Source organism: Passer domesticus, chromosome 6, assembly GCF_036417665.1.
Source record: "Passer domesticus isolate bPasDom1 chromosome 6, bPasDom1.hap1, whole genome shotgun sequence".
NCBI classification, from domain to species: domain Eukaryota; kingdom Metazoa; phylum Chordata; class Aves; order Passeriformes; family Passeridae; genus Passer; species Passer domesticus.
The window spans coordinates 4,079,479-4,101,632 of record NC_087479.1 but is presented as its reverse complement, the minus strand read 5'-3'; the positions used below and the strand labels follow the sequence as shown (position 1 = coordinate 4,101,632).

Here is a 22,154-nt window from a genome sequence, read left to right as displayed (position 1 = left end):
TTTCTGTTGCACTGAGACAAGAGATATGCAAAATTTGCCCAGCCATTGACGTGAAGTTGCCTGGTTTTCATTGGCTTTTTGAGTTCTTCACTAGCTTTTAACTCTTAAGTCTTTATTTAAAGGCTTCAGAAACAAAGCATAAAGCTTTAGAAGATGTTTGTTGCAGGGTGAAACTGCAGAGCTTCACAGTTTCAAGAAGAAAGCAGAATAAAATTCTCTAGGGCTTAATTCCTGCACAAGAAATACCCCCAGACCTCTGTTTTTTACTTAATGACTTCACTGTTCACTCTTCATTTCTCCCTGCCACCATTATTCAATAATTATCCCAACTTTTTCCTTCAAAACAGTGGTAACTTTTTTTTTCAAAATAGGATAGAGCCTGAAGGAGGAGCAATGACTTTCAGGAGCATGGGAAAAAAATAATTTTATGGTGGGAGCGGTCATATGTTTGGACAGTGCAGCCAGATCTGATAGAGAGTGTTTGTCCATTGCCTGAGGTCTTCATGTGTCAGAAAAGCCCATCAAACCATAACACAGTCATTCTGATAATGTATAAATAATGTTGAGATTGTCTCGACCTACCCAGAGGAAACAAACAACCAAAAACCAAACATACCCACAAAAACCTGTGTCCCTTTTGCATGTAATGAATTACAGATTCCTGTCATTTGGAAAATAAAATCCATTACAGAGGAAATGAATAAGAAGTTAGAATAAGTGATGATATGTGTTTTTCAAGTTGTGTTTTCTGTCTTTAATATGTTACTGTTTTGCAAACTTCCCATATTCTGACAGAAAATCAAAAGCAGTGTTGATGAAAAGCATGCCAGGCTGTACCAGATGGTGAAAGAAGGGAAGAAATTGCTGACTGCTGTGAACTGTCCAGAAATAAGAAGCCAGATTGGGAAGCTGGAAGAGCAGTGGTTGTCTTTAACCAAAAAAGTTGGCCATGACCTACACCGACTTCAGACATTACTGAAACTCCTGGTCAGGTGGGTCCAACACAAAAAAAACAGTTTGAAGTATCAGCTAGACATTAGTTTGTGATTTTTTTACAGATGACAGCTGAAGCCATACTTCTGCAGAGCAGCAGCAGAGGTGCCAGAATAGCACGTGTCTTCTCACAGAGAAGACAACTTGGAGGGTGAGAAATGTATCCCAGCCTCAGCTAGAAATGTGTTTCTGTGTTTTGTTTCTCCTGTAGCTACAACAGAGACTCAGAAGAATTGATGAAATGGTTGGATTCTGCTCAGCAGAGAATGAATTTCTGGAAGGAGCAGTCTCTCAATGTGTCACAAGATCTTGCCACCATCAGGGACAACATCAGCAGCTTGTTTGTAAGTAATTTCTGCTGCCGGGGTTTAGATAAGACATTGTGAATTCTGGTGAAAATTACCATTTTTAGAGGGTTTTTTTGTTTGTCATGCCCTTGAGCCACCCAGGTAATACAGCACTGAATGGCTGTGTGCCCCAAAGCCACTCAACAGCTGACCCTGGAGTGTGGGCTCAGGGTACAGGAGTGAAGGTCAGCCAAAGTCAGGAAAGAGAAACATGCTGAATTACATTTCATGTCTTTGTCTGCTCCCCTTGGATGGCTAGCCAGGAGGTTCAGCCCCAGTGTGAGGCCAGACAGAAGCAACAGTGCACAGGGGAAAGCAAAGCATCATAAAGGTTGAGTGGTAGATGTGAGCTGGCCAGAGGTCTGAGGACTGGGGTTGCTCCCTGGACCTCTGTGTGAAGTGGGGATCAGGATATTCCCAGTGTCTGTGGGAGCAAAAGGTGGCATTTAGAACTGTATATCAAAGTGAGCAAAAAAACTAATTGTCTGCCAGAACATGTTTAGGTTTTCTGAACTTTGCCATCTTGATAAAATCTGTTTGTTGAGGCATTTCATCCTGTGAAAATATGACTTGTCTTCATTTCAATAGATAAATAAAAATTTGCCTTCTTTTAAATTTCTCCTGTGCACCCCAGACATTTTCTAAGGAAGTTGATGAAAAATCTTCCCTGAAGTCCTCAGTGGTGAGCACTGCCAGCCAGCTCCTCCACGTGAAGCAAGCTGATACTGCAGCACTTAGGTCATCCTTGGCAAAGTTTGAGCAAAAATGGGGAGAACTGATTACGCAGCTCCCAGCCATCCAAGAAAAGCTTCACCAGGTGAGTGAGAAACTCTGCTGCCATCTCTCAGTTCAAGCTAAATAATTATGTTAAAATGCTGCTGCTGGAATTCAGTGACTTTTTCCAAATTAGCTGTGCCATGCTTTCAGAATAACCCAAATATTGTACTGCAGTTTAAATATTACTGTGTTCTTCCTGGGCTGTTTTATATATATTTATTATCTTTATGATTTTGCATGAAAGTCTGTTACTTAAAATGAGAAATAATTACTAAAATTAGAAAGAATTTTATTTCAGATTCATGAATTCTAGAACTGAAGTCATTTGCCTCTCTGGAGCACAGGGCTCACTTTCAAGTTCATGCCCCAGTAATGCGATTATAGTGCCTGAGCCTTTCTAAAAATAGAAATGCCATTTTCCTTGGTATTTCTAACAAGTAGAGTGTAGAGGATTCATTATATGCTTTACCTCAGCTTCAGATGGAAAAGCTTTCATCACGGGAAGCTATTGCTGAACTGATGGCCTGGCTGGACCATGTGGAACAGCAGCAGGAACGTGAGGAGCCAATAAATTCACAACGCAGTGCTGCCCAGGTCAAGGCCCTCCTTCAGAAGTACAAGGTAAATGGGAAACTGTGAGTCCAAGCCTGAAAAGGATGAAAGCAGCCTACAGGCGCTGTCATATCCTTCCCCTTGCTCTCAAGAGGGTTCCTCAGTCTGAAATGTCTCGTAACATCCTCCTTTATAAAGCCTTTATGCTTCCATGACACACAAACCACTGCCTGTTCTGCAATACAGCAACTGCCTGCTGGGCTGTAATCTCCTTTTCTCATGCTGTCCCATCTGTCTCATTTGTTCTATCTCTTGCATTTAGATGATAAAATGGAATGAGCAGGAAGGCTTTCCTTCCTTAGGGAGACAGACTCTGTGTTTGTGCTGTGTTCTAGTCTGTCTTTCTAACAAGGAATACTCCTAATGGAGCTCCATAATCTGAATCCATTTAACTAGAGAACAGGGGGTTTGAATATTATGGGTCATCAAAAGAAATAACCTGCTAGGAAAGAGAGACAAGATGAACATCCCTGCAGAGAGAGAGAGAGAGGCTGCAGCAGACTCTTGGTGCTGTTCAGATGTCAGAGCACAAGTGGCAGAGGCTGATTGCTGCAGCCACAGGGAGGATTCAAGCTGTGTACTCCTGGGGTGCCAGGGAGCCCAGCCTCAGGGCATGAATCCCCACAGAGCCCTATTTAGCTCTGCCCTTTCTCAGGGCTCAGACAGGCTGACAGTTCTCAGTCTGCAGCTGCAGTTCAATGACACTTGGGTGGTGCATGTAAGGCAAGTGCCAATACAAACATTTCTTTCCAAATGCCTTGGTGTAGGACATAGATAACATTTTGGTCTGTATCAGTTGGATTTGGCAGCTGGGACATGTAGGTGAGGTGCTGTTCTTAACACTTTAGTTATTTAGAGGTGGGTTTGTAGGTGTATCTTTTGCACTTGTATGTGCTGAGAAGAGAGCTGGGATGATGGTCACAAATTCCTAGAGGGAAGAAGCTGTGGCTACTGTGTTATTCCCTGGTGACTTTTCTGGGCACCATTTCCTACTATGGAATATGGAGCCGTTTCCTACTCTCTTCTAATACCCTCTGAAATAAAGAGACATTGCTTTATGTTTTCACTTTGCATGTAGTTTCTCATTTACCTCTGTGCACAAGACATGCTGATGCTGGAGGACACATTTTCCTCCCAGATATTCTATTCTGATACCAAATGTTTTGTTAAAAAGAGTAGAAGCTCGTGCTTCATTTTTCTGTGAGTTGCAGGAGTGTGGGAAAGCCTTGGTCTTGGCCTAATCTTGGCCCATGGCAGTGTGATGGTTTTGTCCAATGGATTAAGTACAGGGTCTGGTACCCCTGGCTTTTACTCCCTGCTCCATTCCTGTTTTTACCTTGAACTACCCACATAATGGTAGAGATTTTCTGCAGAAGTTTCAGTGGATGGAAACAGCTACAGAAATACAGAACGGTAAAATTTGAGAATTATTCCTACAGACAAGTCTCTTTCAGAAGAATATTTTAGGTCATGATTCAAACAAAGCCATCAACGTCCCATTGCCACACCTTGAAGCATCATTGGAACCATTCTGATTAAAACTACAGAACTGATTGGTGTATGTTTTTGTTCTTTCTCTTTTTTCCCCTGCAGGAATACATGATGGAAATGAACTTTAAGCAGTGGATGGTAGATTTTGTTAACCAGTCCCTGCTGCAGATGAGCACCTGTGACGTGGAGAGCAAGCGCTACGAAAGGACAGAGTTTGCCGAGTGCCTGGGTGAGATGAACCTGCGGTGGCACCGGCTGCAGGCATCCCTCAACAGAAAGGTTGGATTGAGTTCATGGCTTTCTCACAGCTCTGATTTTGCCTGTGCCACTGCTTTGTATTAAGGATATATCAAGCTACCAGCAGTTTTCCTGTTGTAGCGGTTTTGGATTTGTGAAAACAGCAATTATTGAATTATTATTAAGACACATGAGCCTCCTGGACAAGGCACAGCAAGGATCAGTTCCCAGCCCTGCTCCAGCCCTCCTGGGTCACTGGAAATGGGTTCCTCTGTCAGTGTCCTCCCCCTGCAGTAGTTAAATATGCTTTCCTAATGTGCTTTGAAGGTCAGCAGCTGATAGAGTCAAGTCTATATGCAGAATTTTCCTATCAGCACATAATCTTGTTTCTCTGGAGAAAACCTGTTTCAGGCAATGCCTCAGAATTATTCTATTCTAGTCAGGCTAGAAATAATCCATGCATCCAGAATTAGATGCTGCTGCTTATGTGCCCCAATGCCCAGAAAAGCTGGTGACTCATGATATGGAAAAGACATGGGGAGGCTTAGAATCCCCAAATGCAGCCAAGAGGCTCCTGGAATGAATCCCTCTACCAACATATTTCTCTTTCATTTCTGTGTCTCAGTTTATACACCTTTGGGAGAAACTGGCCATTCTGAATCCAGATACAAAGACTTCTGGTCAGATGGGAAATTGCCAATATTTTTTTAGTGCAGAAAGTCTTCAAGAAACATTTTTAAGTGGAAATTTCATTTTCCATACAATTGAAAATTCCCACGATGAAATTTCAGTTTTGTTGGGGAAAAGGTTATCTTCTCTACCATTTTCATGAAATTCAGTTCTAGGATTTAATGGATCTTTAGGGCCAAGATTGAAGATAGGAAATTTGAGGTCCCTTTCTTTTTAGGAGCCTTGTTGGTGGGTTTTAGTGAGAATGAGATTTTTCAGACTCCATATGAATGTGTCCACATAGCCCAGGGTCCCCCCAACTTGTCAGGTCTCCCAGCTCCAGAACACACACTGCCTTGTTTCTTGCAAAGGAAAAGGTCCGATCCTAAAGAGCCTGCAAAACATTTTAGGTTTTTCTTTCAAAATATTTCCTCTAAAGAGTATTTTCACTATGGATTTTTGTAATGTCTAATTTTGTCATGGAAGGCAGAGCCCTGTTTCTGCCCACTTGTAGGTTTAAGTAAGTTAAAACATTTCTGTAACTTTCAGATACAAGACCTGGAGCACATTTTGGAGGATATTACTGAGAATGAGAACAAAGCCCAGACTCTGCACAGCTGGCTGGAAGCTCAGAGTGATCGACTGAGATCCTTACAGACCCCAGCAAGTCTGATCTCTGCACAGAACACCTTGGATGATTGCAAGGTAAAGCATGACAGGAGTGGTGTTACTGTAAAAGCCCTATTTAGCCCACCTTGCTGAATCCAGGCTAAGGAACTGCACAGATTTTAACAGAAAGAAATGTAAAGGAAGTTGCCATTTCCCAGAAGAATTCTCCAGTGTCATTTTAATTAAAGCATGTTGCATTCAGGTGATAAAGAGCCAGAACCACTTCTAATGTGAGTGGCTATTCTGTGGTTTTTTTTCCACCAATTGAAAATGGATCTGCTGTTGCTTCATGGTATTTGGAGTGTTGTGCAGCAATATTGTATTCTGAGATACTTCCAATAGAAGTAGTTCTCAGTTCAGCACAGCCATGGCAGAAATTACCAATTCCATTACTTTGAAGAGCTCTGTGATGGAAGTGTCATGGAAACTACTCAGTCCCATTTGGAGAAATAGCAACCTTCTCTCCTTCTGCCCTAGACTGTAGTGTAGTCTCTCTGCAGCAGCCTCAAGGATCTGGGTGTCCTTTGTTATGTTTTTCCAGGCATCAGATCCCTCAAAATTAATACAGGTGGCAGCCAGCTAATAATTGGTTCCTGTTACTCTGACAGTCTGCTGTTTTCATTCAGTGCAGTGTTCCCTCTCTATTTTTTAACACGGAATATTTGTTCTTTCATTGCCATGGTTACATATCTCTCTTGTAGTAGGCTGCTTTTATTGTCTGGAGTGCTCTGTCACACACTGAGTTACTTGCATCTCTGAAATGTGTGGAGGGGCCAGAATGGAAGAAAGGCACAAGGGTAGCTTGGACTAAACACTCACCTGCTCAGAGCAACACAAAGCGCTAGGATACAGGTGGCTAAAATGTTTCAGTAAAATACATTTGGTCAATAAAAATTAGGTCCAAATTTAAAAAAAATGTTTTGGGGATGATCAGTGACAGGTGAAAAAAGGTCATGGTTTTAAGAGTAGCATTATAGGAAAATGTGGCCCATTGTGGGTATGGATAGTTCCTCACATTGTAAAGAGCTCCCTGCTGAGCTTTCCCCAGCATGTCAAGATTCTTACAGTCTTGCTTCTTGTGCTGGGGAAGGAGTCATTCTCCCAGGTATCTCCATTCATTGGAGATTATTCTCACTTGATTTCATTGGAGTTGATTTCACTGGAATTTCTGCCATGGAGGTCCCTCTGAGTAAAGGGACAAACTGAAAATAACTTTCTAGAAGTTGTTAGGATGTCAGGGACTCACTCGTTGCAAAACCAGTTCCTGTCTTACCTTTGTATGACTGAAAAATTGCACAAAATTGTTTTAAAGAAGAAAGCTTTGTCTAAGCTACTCACACAGAAGTTTTTTTTCTATGGTCTCATTAAAAGATCTTATTTATTTCTTTTTTTTGTCCATTACTTAGGAGCTAGAAAATCAACTCACGGCTAAATCCAAAACTCTTGATGAGCTCAAACAGAGTTTGGCTTCGAATGGTAGTGCAGAGCAAACCCCAGAAGTTCAGTCCCTGAGGATAGCTGAGCTGTGTGAAATGAAGGACAGCATAGTAAACCAGGTAAAAAAGCCTTGCTTGTGTTCAGGTTTCCTGCACTGCATGTTCTGACCACCAATGTCATTAATGTTATTCATGGGATGGCAGGAGCTGGTACAAAAAAGATGCAAAGTATTCCTTACTCTTTACCTTCCTAAGAATTCCATTTTAAGTCTTTACTGTGAAGTAAATTAATGTATTTCCAAAGTTTCCAAAGAGAGAAAAATTAGTCTGATCTGAAGCAGTTTGAGTACAAAGGGAGGAGGAACAGGTCCCTATCTGCAGCTTAAGAAAATTAAGAAAGAACACTGCTGTTTTTCTGTCAAGCTACAAATGGAAATCTTAAACTCTTTTACTTGATCTCCTTCTCTTTCATACCCTGTTCTTTCTCCCTTGTAGTGCAACTGGTGGAAGCTGCCTACTCTGGCCCTATTCTCACTACAGCTTTTCCACCTCCCAGTTACTCTTTCATCCACACACCAGGGTGGCTTTTGCCATCCTCAAATCCTGTGTAGTTTCCAGTTGCTTCAAGGAGAGTCTGGCAGATTGGTTTCCCATGCAAACTAACTCCCTAGCAGTTTGTATTTATAGTCACAATATCTTTATAATTGGAGCTGATATCTTTTTATTTTTAAGTGGATGTAATTCGCAGGTGCAGGAGAGATGAGTACATTTAAAGATTTGAATCTGTGATAATAAATAACCACACACTATAAGAATTATACATGATGAAGTGGTTGTGTTTCTAGTTAAGATTGCTTTACACTTTTTATTACAGAGTCCCTTGCCTTTTTTCCTCAGAACTTTGTGAAACCTGAACCCTTTTGCTTGAACTCTTCCACAGGAGATGTCGATGCAGTATTGATCTGCTGCTTCTTGATTTAGGTTTGAGCAGAAAGGATGTGACTGTTTCTTACCAAGAACACAGGAAAATTTATGTTTATGTACATGATGAAAGCTTTTCCTTCTGATGTATAGCTGGGGATCGAAATTGGCAGGATTGACAGCCTGGTGCTTTTTCTCTTCTTACAGTCACCGTGGGTCATGTTAATTTTAGGGATTTTGTGACTAAAGTACCAAACTTACAAACTGCAGGATGTTCTTGGGGCTGAGCTGTCTGTGTGTGCAGTGAAACAGCGAGTGCAGGTTCCTTCCCACGGGTGACTGCTCACATCAGAGCCAGGCAGAGATTTCTAATACAGGGCTAAGGAGGTGGAATACCTTGATTAAATTGTCCGTGGGTTGGGCTCAAGCCTGTGAGTCTGTGGCCCTGAGACATTTCCCGGGAATGATGTCTTTCCATCTTCCTTGTGTGGGCAGTAATTAGCTATAGGCTACAAAAAGCAATTAGAGATTCCTCCCACCTGTAGCATGATTCAAAAGAGAATAGAGATGATTAATCCACCAGCCTGTATGTGCCTGAAACTCGGGTACTAGGATAAAATTATCTCTGCAGTGTATTTAGGGTGAACTACGGTGTGGACATTTTTTCATCTTCCATTTTGTGCCTGCATAGTCAGAAGCAAAACTGGCATCTGGTTTTTGTCAGGTCTCATGGAGATGTGGTTGTCTGTCTGCTGGGTTTTCATGCTTTTCTCCAAGCATGACATAAAATAGGCATTGAACTAGGTGAATGTTTTATCTAACCCAGGACATGCCTTATGTACTTCTCTGAAACAGAAGCATAAAAATGATTGAAGGAGGACTGTGTTTTTGTGTTTGCAGTGTTTAGGAGCCTGTGGCAAATGGAAGCCATGCCTGCCCCTTGTAGATTAAACAACTGTAATAATGAAAGAGACAGAAAATAAAGGGGATATCCATCATTAATGAAAAGGACAGAAAATAAAGGGAATATCAATCATTTAATTTTGTATGAAAGTCCTGACCTTGCTAGCCTGGGGTCCAGGTGGGCCTGCATTATTAGAGCACAATGGCATAAGAGGGATGACAGCTCTCAGAGTATTGCAGTAGTGGCTTCTTCCATACAAACCAATTTCTGTTCCAATTGTCCTTGAAAGGAAACTTGATCTCTGGATCAAACTATCTGCTTCCTAAGAGGATTAAGGCTTTCAAGTTCCTCCCACTTCAGGTTGATTTTGGCAAGAAGAAATAAGCAATTGATTATTTCAGTACTTCCTGGGGTGTTCTGGCAGAATAGTGCCACCTTGACCTGCAGTGAAATTTTGATTTCCAGCAGATTCTTATACTTGACTCTAGATATGGTTTTCTGCTTTTTTTGAAGCCTGCATAATTCCTTACCAAGTAGTACAATACTCCAACTTATGGAGTGTTTTGTAATTCTTGTGGAATTGTAATGGATTGAGAATTGAGTTTAGATTTTTAAGTCAATTTTAAGGTGATTTCTTGGGTGTCAGGACTAGTCAAGAAATATTAACACAAATGGTTTACCTACAGGTTGCACAGCTAAAGGCCTCAATGGAATCAATACTGGAGCAGTGGAGAGCATATGATGAAATTTATGCAGAAGTCAGCTTGATGACAACAAGATATTTGTACTGCATAGACCAGTGCAAACCTTCTGAGGAAGAAGCTTCATTGGAAGCTTTGAAAAAACAGGTCAAAACTCTCCAGGTAAAGTTGTCTTATTTCTGTACTTCTATGCCTTTAGGCAAACAAACTCCACTGAAAAAAAGACCAAAAAATTATCTGGGCAACTTTTTCTTTATTATAATGACTCTGAAGTAAGTACAATATTACTATTTTTTTAAATCTCCAGAGGCACTTAGACTTCTTATTTTATGTAGTGCATAAGTTCAACTTGAGTGCTGTTTAGGTACAAGGTTCAAGAAAAAAGCCCACCAAGTCCTCGTGCTCCCTTGCACCTTGTATTGATGCTGAGTGTGATTTCTGCTTGCTCCAGCACCAGTCCAACTATTCTGTCACCCTTCAGGGAGTTGGAGTCTCCTGCAAGGGTCTGAATGAGTCAGAATGCCAGACATGGATGCTCTGGATCCTTCTGCTGCTCTGCTTGGCTGTTACAGGGTCCAAGTGGAGCATCTGGATTAGGCTGTTAGGCTGGCCCTGGGTCTGGGCATTTCACAGCTCTGGCTAAAATCCCCTTTCCTGGCTCTAAATGAGTGTTGAAAGGCTGTGCAAGCACTCCCTGTTTTCCTGTAAATCAGGCCTGATTTGGGGTTTTTTTGAGTTGTATCAGAAGTGGTGCAAGACAGAATGAGGCTGTGAGTGCTGGGTATGGGACTCGTGGCAGTAAAGCCTGCACAAGTGCTTTCCACCCTCATCTGTTATAAATAAAAGGAACTGGGCACCTTCTCATCTCCTTCCTTCAATCACCCTGTTTACTTTTAACTTAGAGTAGTTCACAGATATTCTGTAATGGCAGGAGGTATCAAACCAACTTTACTGCCAGGAGAAACAGTGGCTTAAATTAAAAGCATTTTTGGTTTCTAGCAAATTCATTTATTCAGTTCAGAGGTGTGGGTTTGCTAAGTAAGCTTTTTTTAACAGCCAATAAATTATCTCTGTTTAAAACAGGTCTCCTGAATTTTTTTTTTTCCTATTTCACCTCTCTTGGCTTCCTAATTTTTAGGCACAAGTGTTACATTTTCTGCAAACATTTTAATCTCTGCTGCAGAAATGTGGCATTATTGCTACTCTATCTATCTCTACCAGTCTATAGGGGAAGTTACACTTAGGTCATTTATCCCCCAGAATTAATTGCAGTAATCCATTTTTGTAGGCTCTTCAAGATGAGTCGGAGAGCAGTGAGGAAAGTTGGGCCAAGCTCCAGGCTGCTGCCAGTAACCTGAAGAAAAGCTGTTCCCCCTCCTTTGCAGAGATTATTGACCAGAAGTGTATGGAGGCACACACCAGGTAAGCCTGCAAAATCAGACCCCAGTTATTAGTATTTAAAAAACCCAAGTTGTTGAGGCAGGACTCAAACATCTGTCAGGTTTTCAAATCTATACTAATGCATCTCACCTATCTAAGGGCATCTGTGTGAGGAGCAGAGTCACAGAATCATGGAATGGTTTGAGTTGGAAGGGACCTTAAAGGTCATCCAGTTCCAGCCCCTCTGCCAGAAAAAGGGACACCTTCCACCAGACCAGGTTTCTCCAAGCCCCATCCATCCTTGAACACTTCCAGGGATGGGGAATTTGTACCTTTTACCTGCATGCTTTTCGTGTGATGGGTCCCACAGCACAAACTGCAGCTTTCAGGAGCACAGGTGTGGATGGAAAGCAACTCCCTCAGGAATCCTATGCCAAACCATATTCTGCAGGAGAATCTACTGGGAAAACACTTTTAATCTTTTGATATTTTGGCAGGTGGAACTCAGTAAATGAAGACATCACAGATCAGCTGCGGGCAGCACAGGCAGCTCTGCAGCTCTGGGAGCCCTTTGATGCTTTGTGCTCTGAGACAGCAGCCAAGTTAGAGCAGTACAGCCAGCAGTGTGCTCAGCTCTTGGATGCTCACATGCCTGAGGAGAGCTCCATAGAAACCCTGGAGCAGAGGATACAGGAGATGAAGGTACATGAATAAGTTTCTGCTGTTGGGTACAAACCAAGATTTATTTTTGAGAAACAAGGCAAAAGAATACCAACAATCCAGTCAGTGGAAAAGATAAAATCTGTGGGTTTCTTCCATGAACAGGCACCTTTGTATTTCCTTTAAGCACTCTGACCAGAGACCAAACCAGACTTAGTGTATGATGAGAAAAGAGCAGAAGGAGTCATATTCCATCTCTGCCCCTTTCTGCTCTGCACCAAAGATCAGGCCTGTGTTGGAAGGAGTCACTGAAAGAAAAATAATTTACCTTATAGGGAGGAGGAATAATATCTACAAGAACAATAGCTGAGGGGAAAAAGAGCAATTTTCCCAAGCACAGGATCATCCTGAACTCTTCCACAGCCTTCAAATTGTTTTGAATTGGATTTGGTGCTGTGTTTTGGTCTGGTGTGATGAGTTCACAGATTCCTGAGCTCATTGGATTACTCTAAATGCTTTTGACTTTAGGCAAATGAGATCTCATGCTGAAACCACATGGCACATTGGACTCTCTCAGGCAGCAAAGTTGTCATTAGGTTCTGACAGTTTTGGTTTCTTCAGACTGTGATAAAGAAATATAATAATCCTTATGTCAGGACAGAGCAGTGATTCATTGTGCTTTATGACTCTCTAGACATGAATTGGAAGAAATCCAGAGTATTCCATTTTGCATGTGGCCTTAAATAAGAAACTTTACATTACAGGGAAGAGAACTCATATATCTTTGTCAGAAAAAAACTGACAGCAGCAAAACCTAGACCAAAATATTTTTACTTTTTTTCTGATCTACTGATGGCTGTGACAGAAATTAACCAATATGTCAGCAAAAAGGGGATTGCCTTTTCTGGAAGTTTTTGGGAATAGTGTTACACCTACTAAGCAAGGCATGGTCACCTGAATGCCATTAGCACTGTAGATGCTGTCCTGGTGTGTGTGGGTAGAACACATGGAATTTATTGTGGTTTTTTTTTTTTAAGTGGTGAGTTAAAAGAATGGGGATCAGTGAATGATATATGAGTTATGTGTATTCGAATATACATGTGCATAACAAAATTTTATTTTAATCCCTCTGATCTTTTCCTCTCTATATATTAGGAAAAATTATGGTTTTATGGATTTTTGTGACCACAAAAAATAAAACATAAATTCTTATATAGAGAAGAAGAAATCAAAATGGGTTATTTATTAAATAGCTGGAGTGCTATTTTATAACATGATCCTTTCAAACAAAGGGGTCAGGAAGCAAGGACTGTGTTACTTTTTAGGGGAATGTGTGTGTTCTTTGCTATTGATCAGAAGACTTTGCTCATTATTCTCAGAAAAGACAATACATAGTGAAAAATTTCAGGGCGTTTCATGGCTAAAAGTAAACTTCACTTGTCAAAAAAAAAATCAAGTACATTGAATGAGTCTAAAGTTACTCCCTTTGTTCTTGTACTGCCTTTAGAGTATAATTTTATAGCATCTTTCTTCGTAAAGGGGCACAAATAAAACAAACCTATAGTCCTCAGTCACTGAGGGATCCAAAGCACTGGTATGGTTGTAACTAAATAGCATTTCTCATCTGCAGTATGCAGTTACTCCATCTTCTAGTGTACACACATCTTTAGAGAGTGATATCCCAATTTCCCTGCCTGATTTCCTCTGGAGCAGCAGTGTCCTGCTGCCTGAAGTCACTGGTGTTCCATTGAACTTTGAACTGTGCCTTTCCCAGCACTGCACTCAATGGATGCCATTCCCATTATCCTCCAAGAAAAAGTCTGAAGCTTTCACCACAGCCCAGCTTGGCTCCCAGATGGGCTCAACAAAAAGAGTTTAGTTACAGCAACAAAAGATAGCAAATGAAAGTGGCACATGAATGATGATCTGATTCATTTACTGACTTTTTTTTTCCCTTTCCCCTTCTCTCATCAGAATTTACAGCATGGCCTTCAAAACCTCGCAGGATGCCGAGCCCAGATTTATTTGCAGGCTGACAGGATAAAACAGCAGGCTGGGACAGCTGCTGAAGCCATTCTGATGGAGAAGCTGCAGCCATTCCAGAGAGCAACCTATTTGGAAAAGATGTTGCAGAGGAAGTTGGATGAACTTCAGGTATTTTTTTTTTTAATATTAAATTAGCTGTTAGTGTGGGGTAACTTCTTTACTAGTTACCCCACTTGTGAGCCACAGTCCTCTTTAGAGCACTACAGTTCTTGAATTGAAATTTCAATTCATTAAAGCAGCAGGATGATAGACTATATAAAGAAATAATACATAAGCCAGAGGGACAGATGAAGGATTTCACACTTACCTGCTTGTGTTGCCCTAACAGCCTCTGTCACTGGGCCTGTTATCCCCAGGACCCTCAGATGATTAAAGATTAGGAAATGTATTTTTATTTATTTGAACATTGAAATAAGTTGTGAACTTTCTCAGCTCTGCCTTGAAAAAAAAATCATGGGCTTCAGTTTTCCTTGGGAAGAGTTCTTGTTGTGAACCTAAAACCAAACAGAGAACTGTGACCATTTGATGTAATTCTGAGGACCAGATTCACATTCCTGTTCAGGCCATGTGGGGAGAGACCTGGATCCAGGAGTTCTGTTCAGAGTAGTGGAGGATTGATTTCTCCTCTTCACAGGTATTCCTGAGAAAGCTTCCAAGCAAATGTACTGCTGGACATTCACTGATGTAGAATTAATCTGTTCCTATGGAAAAAGTCTGGTTTCAATGAATTGTTCTGTTTTAAAGTAAACCCAAATTTATCAAGACATTTGAAGCCAGCTCTGTTTATGACTCCATCTACCAGCACAGTTCATGGCTGGAAGCCAGAAATCTTTGTGAAGATAACAGGTTTCTCATATTCCCTGTGAACTTCTCACTGCATGAAAAAATGCATTTCTGGGTTGTCATTTTCTCTGGTTTAACCCTGTAGTATTACCACAGCAATCTCTCTCCACACACCAGTTTTTGCCATTCATTCCTTATCAAACTGTTGTTGTGTAAGTGCTCTCAAAGACGTGGAGTTTAATTCTGGAAAGAAAGTAAAAGCTTTCCCAGTGCTGTTCTGCTAAAGGAAAGTTGGATTCCAGCCCTACTGATTTTTCCACAGAGCTTTGGTTGTGCAGGCTTTGTGTATACCTCAAAGGAAACTCATTTTCACAAGTTTCTCCCCTCTGATAAGCTGAGTTTTGACTTTCCAATTTCACAATAAGTTAAACAGCACAAAGCTACAAAAAGTATCACAGAAACCCCTATTCCTTTCACATAGTTACAGCTGTCTCAATTTGGAGATTCTGTTTCTTGCTCTCTGCTTTGGGTTAAATATTCCCCTTGTCCAGTTAAAAAATGGGAAAAAGTTTAATAGGGAGTTATAAATACATTCAAATTTATGTTTAATAACTGCTTGTTTTCCTAAAAATATTGCTTACTGCTCCTTTTTGTATAAGTGTAATTCCTTTTGAAGTGTAATAAATAGTAACTAATGTAAATTTTCAATATTCACCCCAGTTCAATCTTTTACAACTGGAGGATTTCAACAACTGCCTGGAAACACTGGAGGGTCGTGTCAAGAATTGCACAGACACCTTTGATAGCCTCTGTCTAGAGGAAGGAGACAACTCAGAATTGCTCATGGTATGTTTGCATTCCCAAATACAAAAAAGATACTACTCAGCTTTTGCCCAATTCAAAATGTTCTTTGTGTCCTAAATGTCACAGTTGCAGCACTTCCATCAGAGTAATTATAATTCTGCCAGAACACAAAAAGCAATGATTAAAGTTTAGAAACTCTAGATCTGCATTTCAGGCTAAATGCCTGCTTGGAAGGGAGGAAAATCACCCAGATTTGGGGTTGATGGGAGATCTATAACCCAGCTTTGCTCTGGAGCTGCCCTGTTTCCCTCAGTGTAGGGTGTCAAGTAAATGTGGAGGTACCAGGTCTTGAGTATCTGTTCAATATTGTTGGAAAAGTGAGCCCTATGAATGAAAGTTATTAATTTTTATTGCCCTGTATTTTTTGAAGTTAACACAGAAATGTTGGCTGTTTTCAAGTTGTGGGGAATAAGCTTCTATACTTCTCTGACATGAAAGAAAGGCAGTACATTATTGCAATGATTTATTTTTTGCTTACTTCCAGAATCAGACACTGGAGCTTGCTGCACTTTCTCCAAGCATAGAGAGTTTGAATGAGGCAAGCATAAAGCTGCCACTCAGTGACTTCACCCTGAAGAAAATGCAGAGCCTGACTCGGCAGTGGAGTCAGAAAACAGCAGCTGCTCTGGAATGTTGCAGGTCTGAAATGCAAACAAAAAAAAATCACTAGTAACAATTCCCTTTTCTGTGATTGAAATGAAAACCAAAATGAAAACCATAGAACATCTTGCAATCTGTTCTCAGCTTTCTCAGGGGCTTGCCAGGTGGAATTCTGCCCTTGCAGTTTACTTGATTTTTCAGTGGCTGTTTGTATTCCAAGTCACTTGAAGCAAAAACCTGGATGTTTATAGGAGAAGAAGGGAGCAAAGTGCCAAGTGAAACCCCCATATGTTCATTTTATTAACCACCACATTAGAGCACCTGTAAACATACCCAGAAAAACATCCACCAACAGAAGTTTCTGGTTATTCATTTTGTTTTACAGTATGCTTGAGGGAACCCAAAATGATGAGAAGAAATTCTTTCAGAAATGTGAAAAGTGGATGAAATTCCTAGAAAAAATGAAAGAAGCCTTAAAAACTGATATTCCAGGACGGTTTGAAGAACTGCAAGAGCAACAGAGAGTATATGAGGTAAAGCTAACTCTAAAAATGGAAGCATCATCTTGAATGATAAAGGCAGGGGGAGATCACTAGGAAATGCTGTGCCTTTTGAAATTAGATCTGGGCAGGATTTTACAGAGCATTTCACTCTTGAAATGCCTATAAGGTAAAAACTCTGAAACATGAAAATCCTTTTCCAAAGGGACAGATCCCTTTTTGCAAGGATCAGACCTTTAGCAGTGCATCCTCAGGTGCTGAGTCATGGAAGTCCTAAATTTCTCCAGCCCTGAGGTGTACTTGTCTGCCTGTCCCAGAACACTGGAGCCTGTGGCAACCAATTGGATAGTTTGCTGGAGACCTAGCAACAATCTTAACAGTTTCTGGAAGAAATGCATTTAAAATAGTGTTTTCACAGCATATTTCTGGTTTGACCAGTTGTTAAATTTTAGTGAAAATCTGTTTTCTCTGGCATTTTTTTCCAGACAGTTGCTATTTGTTACAGAGAAACACTCAAAAAACTTTAGGTTTCAGATCTGTATCATCCAGCTCATGGTGGCATCCACTATCACACATGTGCAAATTCCTCCTGGTATCCAAAAACTGTGGACTCTCAGGGTGCATTTGCCAGTAGCAATTGAAAATAATAGAGTTTTCAGCTTTTACAATTAAACAAATGCTGTCCCTCTAGAGGAGCAGAAGCAGCTTTCCTAGCAAAAGTTGTTCACTGAATAGTTAAAACTTGTTCTCTCTTTTCAGATGCTGCAGACTGAGATTTCCATAAATCAGCAGACATTTAATTCTATCATAGAAAAGGTTCTACTCTCCTTGGAATCTGGAGAAGCAGAGAAAAGGTACCTTATTTGGTTTTCTCCTTAAGATCTTGGTCATTTAGTGAATATGCTGTCTTCCTTGGAATTAGTATTGAATCTTTGCTCTTATGAGGACATAAATCCAAATTCTTAGCTGGTTCACTCTTTGAATGATCACCTGTCACATTTTGCAAAAGCATGAGAAGGTGCAGTGAGAAAAGAAACACAGATGCCCTGGCCAGGCTGCATTTGGGATAGTAACAAGCTGGGCTGAAAACAAAAGTAATTGCTCCTGAAGAGGAGTCTTTTGTTCTGTACCTGTGGTTGAGAAGCTGCCTGCCCACAGAGCATAATGAGGATGCTGCATATGGAGGATGCTCTCCCTCTTCCTGGACCTCTCTGCTTCTCAGAGTGCAGAGGTGTGGACTTTCCACATTGCTCCTGGCACACATGGCAGGGCATTGAGTCACTGGCCATGAAACCCCGAACATACGGTCCCTAAACCTGTTTTTTATCAGTATGATCTTAACCTTTCTCTTAATCACTGTAGCGTGAGAAACAGCAGGTAGTGTTTGTGAGCAGGGGTTCAGCTGCCTCGGGTGTTTGGGGTGAACACATTTCCCTCCCTGCCAGATCTTGCTGCTTCCAGAGACTTGGCAGGACAGTGTGTGTGCTCCCCTGAGACATGCTAGTATGAAGTCCATAGCTTGGCTTAACACTGCCAGGGAAGCTAGGGCTACACTAAGCTGAGCTGCTGGATTTTTGTGTTTGGAACTACCCACACAAAGGCAGGGGTTTGTGTAAGGGCAAATCAGGCACAATGGCCTCCTGCAGAGAAGCAGAATTGATAGATGGGGTTGCCTTAACCAACCAGCCAGATCTGCTGGATCATCTGACCATGCTGAAGAAGAGGACAAAATAACTACTTAAATGGGTTCAATAACTACACAATTTTCCATTGTGCAGATCAATTCTGCAGTGTAATCAGCGACCTTGTCTCACTTGGATTGACCTTTTTTGTTCTTCAGAGAAGTGTTTAGTGCATATTGTGTCTGATTGCTGTACTTATGTATGTTGCTATACCACAATTGCAAGACTGACTTGCCTTGCTCTTTTTTGTATCATGTAAAAGGTGGTTTGGATTGCTTAAAAGATGGACTACAGAGAGCAGGGCTGAGCTTAGGGCTGCAAAGAGCTTTCTTGGATTGTTGGGTATTATAATTGGAAAACAACGTTGCAAATGGAGCTCCATCACAATTACTGTAATATGCAGCCTTGAGATCAAAATAAATTAACACTCAGCCCTTGCAATTTTCAGGACAGAGTTTATTTCCAAGCTCACACTGCTGAAAGAGCAGTGGCAGAATGTTATCCGGATGGTTCAGCAGAGGAAGAAGGACATTGATGGATTTGTGAGCCAGTGGCAGCACTTCAGGAGCTCCCTGCAGAGCCTCAGCAGATTCCTTGATGACACAAACAGCTTCCTTGCAGCTGTGAAGAGCCAGGACTGTTACAGCCTTTACCAGCTTAGAAATGTAATTCATGATTTCAAGGTACTGTGTTTATTTCTCATAAATGTAAAATATGTGGGCTTTTCCCCTCAGACTGAAACAGCTTCTGTCCAGTCAGGTAAAAAGCTTTAACATCACACACTTTCTTGGGGGAGAAATGATTGGTGATACTTTTTCCTTAAAGCTGAGCACAGGTAAGAAAGCAGTGACATTGCAAAAGGCTCATTATACTCAGAAACTCAGAAAAAATCAGCATGGCCATTTAGTAGCCTTGCATGCTTTAAAAATCTTATGGATATGAAAATGGAAATTCAGGGCGCCAGATGAGACAGACATGCTAATCAGCAGGTAACCTCTAGGTCTGTGTACATCTTACTGACATAACTGCTGAATTCAGGACTTTTATTTTGCCTGAAGAAAGGTACTTACGTGGCAAAACAGGCCATATAGGTCCTGTGTGTGCAGGGATGGGCAGGAGATGCCAGAAACAAAGTAAAAAAACACTTGCAGAGGAATCTCTTCATTCCAAGATACAGAAACCTGGTGAGCACTTCTTCAGAAGAGTGAGTTCTGCATTTTACATGCAGTGGAAAAAAATATTTTCCTTTTTAAATTTTGGATATTTTGGTTTTGCATTTAACCGTGGACGTCTTTGTTTTATAGGAAGGTAGAAACAAGCAGTGAACTTGATGGTTGCATAAGGCAATCTAAAACTTTTTAAAATCCTACTATTGACTGCTATTTGCACAGTCCAAGATTTATATTGCATCCCCACACACCTAGTGTTGATGGATTAACACATTACCAGTATTCCATTTGATGCTTGCCCTTTTTATTTCATCTGTATTTCTACGTGCTGTGTAAAGGTGATTTTCAGTAGATTTTACACTTAGTACTCATGCTTTTTTTCTTAGCGAGAAAAGCCAGAAAGTCTTCTCCCTCCTACTCCAAATTGCCTTTTTCCTTCTGCTGCTGTTCTACATAAAGAAACTCTGATTATATGTCCTTGTGTTAGGGATCAATTTGTTGTGGGAAAATTATTATTGATGGCTGACTCCACTTGGAGTACATCATGATTAACAGGGCTGTTATCTCTGAAAAAATGAGCCTAAGATGTTGATGTTAGAGGTGGTCACAGAACTTTGATTGTATTTTTTGTTCTGAGTAACTCATACAACTGAATTTCCGTCTTTTTTTGACCGCTGCGCTTTTGGTCTGGAACTATAGATTTGGTCTGGGGAAAGCTTTTGTAGAGTTCTATAAATCAAAATATCAGAGAAAACATGATTTTTCTGAAATTAAAGAAACACATAGGAGATCTATTGATTATGCTTTCACAACTATGAGCAAAGCTGTACCTTGTGAGTCATCTTCCCAAATGAAATCCCAAGAAAGCACTTCTGGAACTTTCTAAGAACAGCTTAGAAAGTTAACATATTTTTTTTCCTTTTCAAGAGTAAGGCAGTGATCCTGCAGAGGTGGCAAGCCATGTACACCTTGGCCATCGACGTAGGGGAGAAGCTGCGCGCTGTCTCCGACCCCGACACCAGCGCTGCCCTGCAGGAGGAGCTCAGCCAGCTACAGCAGCGCTGGGGGAAAACCCAGGCCCTGCTGGAGAAGAAGATGATGCAGTTCAGTGGCACCCTGCAGGTAGGTGATGGCCTCCCCACCTGCTGCTCTGGCGCTGGCTCTCAGGAGCTTCCCTGGCCCAGCATCTCCAGGGCTGGCCGCTGCTCGCTGCAGGGGCACTCTGAGGGGAGTGCCTGTCATGTGTCATCAGGGCTTGGGGGAAGCTAAAACTGTGGTCCCCTGATTCTCCAAAGGAAATTGAGTTGGATTCCATTTGTTGCTGCAATGGATGTTCCTGCTCTGATTGTTCTCAAGCTCTCCATGGCTTGGAGCTCACTCCTGCTTTGAGCTGTGAAGCTAAAATTTAGCTTAGAGTCAACATGACTTGTTCCTCCTCATGTTTTTCAGCATATAAATAGAAGGGCTGGTCATACTTATTTCCTTACAGCGATGAATTTGCTTTCATGGCTAGGTAAAACATTAGGCATGTCTTAAAATTGAATACTGTCACTGATACAGTCCAAAAACCATGCTTAAAGCCTCTTGGGTTGAACAAAACAAAGTGAGCAGGAATGTTCTCTAAGGCAAGCCTTAAATAGGAGAGTCTTGAAGTTCTGTAAATCCAATCATCAAATCCTTGTGGGTGGCACTATGTATCAAAAAGGAAAATTCAAAAAACCAGAGCACATGATAGTTTATTTCAGTGGGTTGAAGATGCTATTTTGTAACATATCTATGTGGTTCATATGTCATGATAAAGTATCCTCACCTTTTATATTTCTTTGTGTCTCCCCGAGCAGACTTGTGACCGCTTTGAAAAGCAAACCAAGGAACTGGAAAGCAGATTGCAGGAGCTAAAGGAGAAAGTAAAAGATCCACTCCCTGTTGAACATGAAGAGCTCCACAAAGCCAAGGAACATATTAAGGTATGAACAGCCATATTGTATTTAAATTGATGTAGTCTTTGCACAACATCTCATCCCCGTAAAATCAGTTTTCCCTCTTACCTGCTCTTTAGTGACGCTGAGTTTCTCTCCTTTACGCCATGCTGATTGCTGCCCATCTCCAAAGTCCAGCTGATCAAGAAGATTGAGTAGTAGTAGTGTTTGGAATTTCTTTTCCTGTTTCTGCTCCCTTTACAGTCTGAATTTATAAAATAAGTAGTTTCTCAAACAAAAGGGGAAAAGCTCCCTTCTTTCAGCTCAATTGGCTGCTATCCCATGACTGAATCTCCCTTTTTGTTTCCCAATCCATTTTGTACATGGAGTTCCTCAGGCAAGAGACCTTGTAATTCTGCAAAGCACCATACATACCTGCAGGATCTGGGAATAATTAAAGAGAAGGAAAATTAAGAGTAAGGGAGTGGCAAAATTCCTTGCAGCCCATAGTGCACCATGAAAATTAAATGGCAAGGAAAGCATTTCCAAGGGATAGGAGACATTTTGTCTGGAGTGGTCAGTCTTTCATCATCCTTTTATGAAGTGAATTGTTGACCTGTGTAGTGGGAACAAATAAGCTTATTAACAAGCCAAGGCTTTGAACTCATTATCAGCTGTCTGAAATCTTCTTTATGAGTGCTGGCTGCCTTTCCCACGGCAGCAGCCTTGCTGTAGCCCTGACTTATCTGTGAGATGGAAGCACACAGCTTCTGCCTCTTATCCCAGCAAGAGAA

General features: G+C 41.2%; 1 protein-coding gene across 3 annotated transcripts in view; it reads left to right on the top strand.

Annotated features, from left to right (window-relative positions):
- The window catches only part of SYNE2 (spectrin repeat containing nuclear envelope protein 2), a 175,497-nt gene that overhangs the window by 115,481 nt on the left and 37,862 nt on the right, over positions 1-22,154 (top strand). For all 3 annotated transcript variants that reach the window (XM_064422898.1, XM_064422899.1, XM_064422897.1), the window contains exons 81-98: positions 796-992; positions 1,205-1,337; positions 1,975-2,157; positions 2,592-2,738; positions 4,323-4,499; positions 5,676-5,831; positions 7,202-7,351; positions 9,743-9,919; positions 11,046-11,179; positions 11,635-11,839; positions 13,772-13,951; positions 15,347-15,472; positions 15,975-16,129; positions 16,476-16,623; positions 17,350-17,444; positions 18,721-18,955; positions 20,369-20,563; positions 21,283-21,408. In XM_064422898.1, coding sequence (XP_064278968.1) covers positions 796-992; positions 1,205-1,337; positions 1,975-2,157; positions 2,592-2,738; positions 4,323-4,499; positions 5,676-5,831; positions 7,202-7,351; positions 9,743-9,919; positions 11,046-11,179; positions 11,635-11,839; positions 13,772-13,951; positions 15,347-15,472; positions 15,975-16,129; positions 16,476-16,623; positions 17,350-17,444; positions 18,721-18,955; positions 20,369-20,563; positions 21,283-21,408 — 2,919 coding nt within the window. The remainder of the gene's footprint in view (positions 1-795; positions 993-1,204; positions 1,338-1,974; positions 2,158-2,591; positions 2,739-4,322; positions 4,500-5,675; positions 5,832-7,201; positions 7,352-9,742; positions 9,920-11,045; positions 11,180-11,634; positions 11,840-13,771; positions 13,952-15,346; positions 15,473-15,974; positions 16,130-16,475; positions 16,624-17,349; positions 17,445-18,720; positions 18,956-20,368; positions 20,564-21,282; positions 21,409-22,154) is intronic.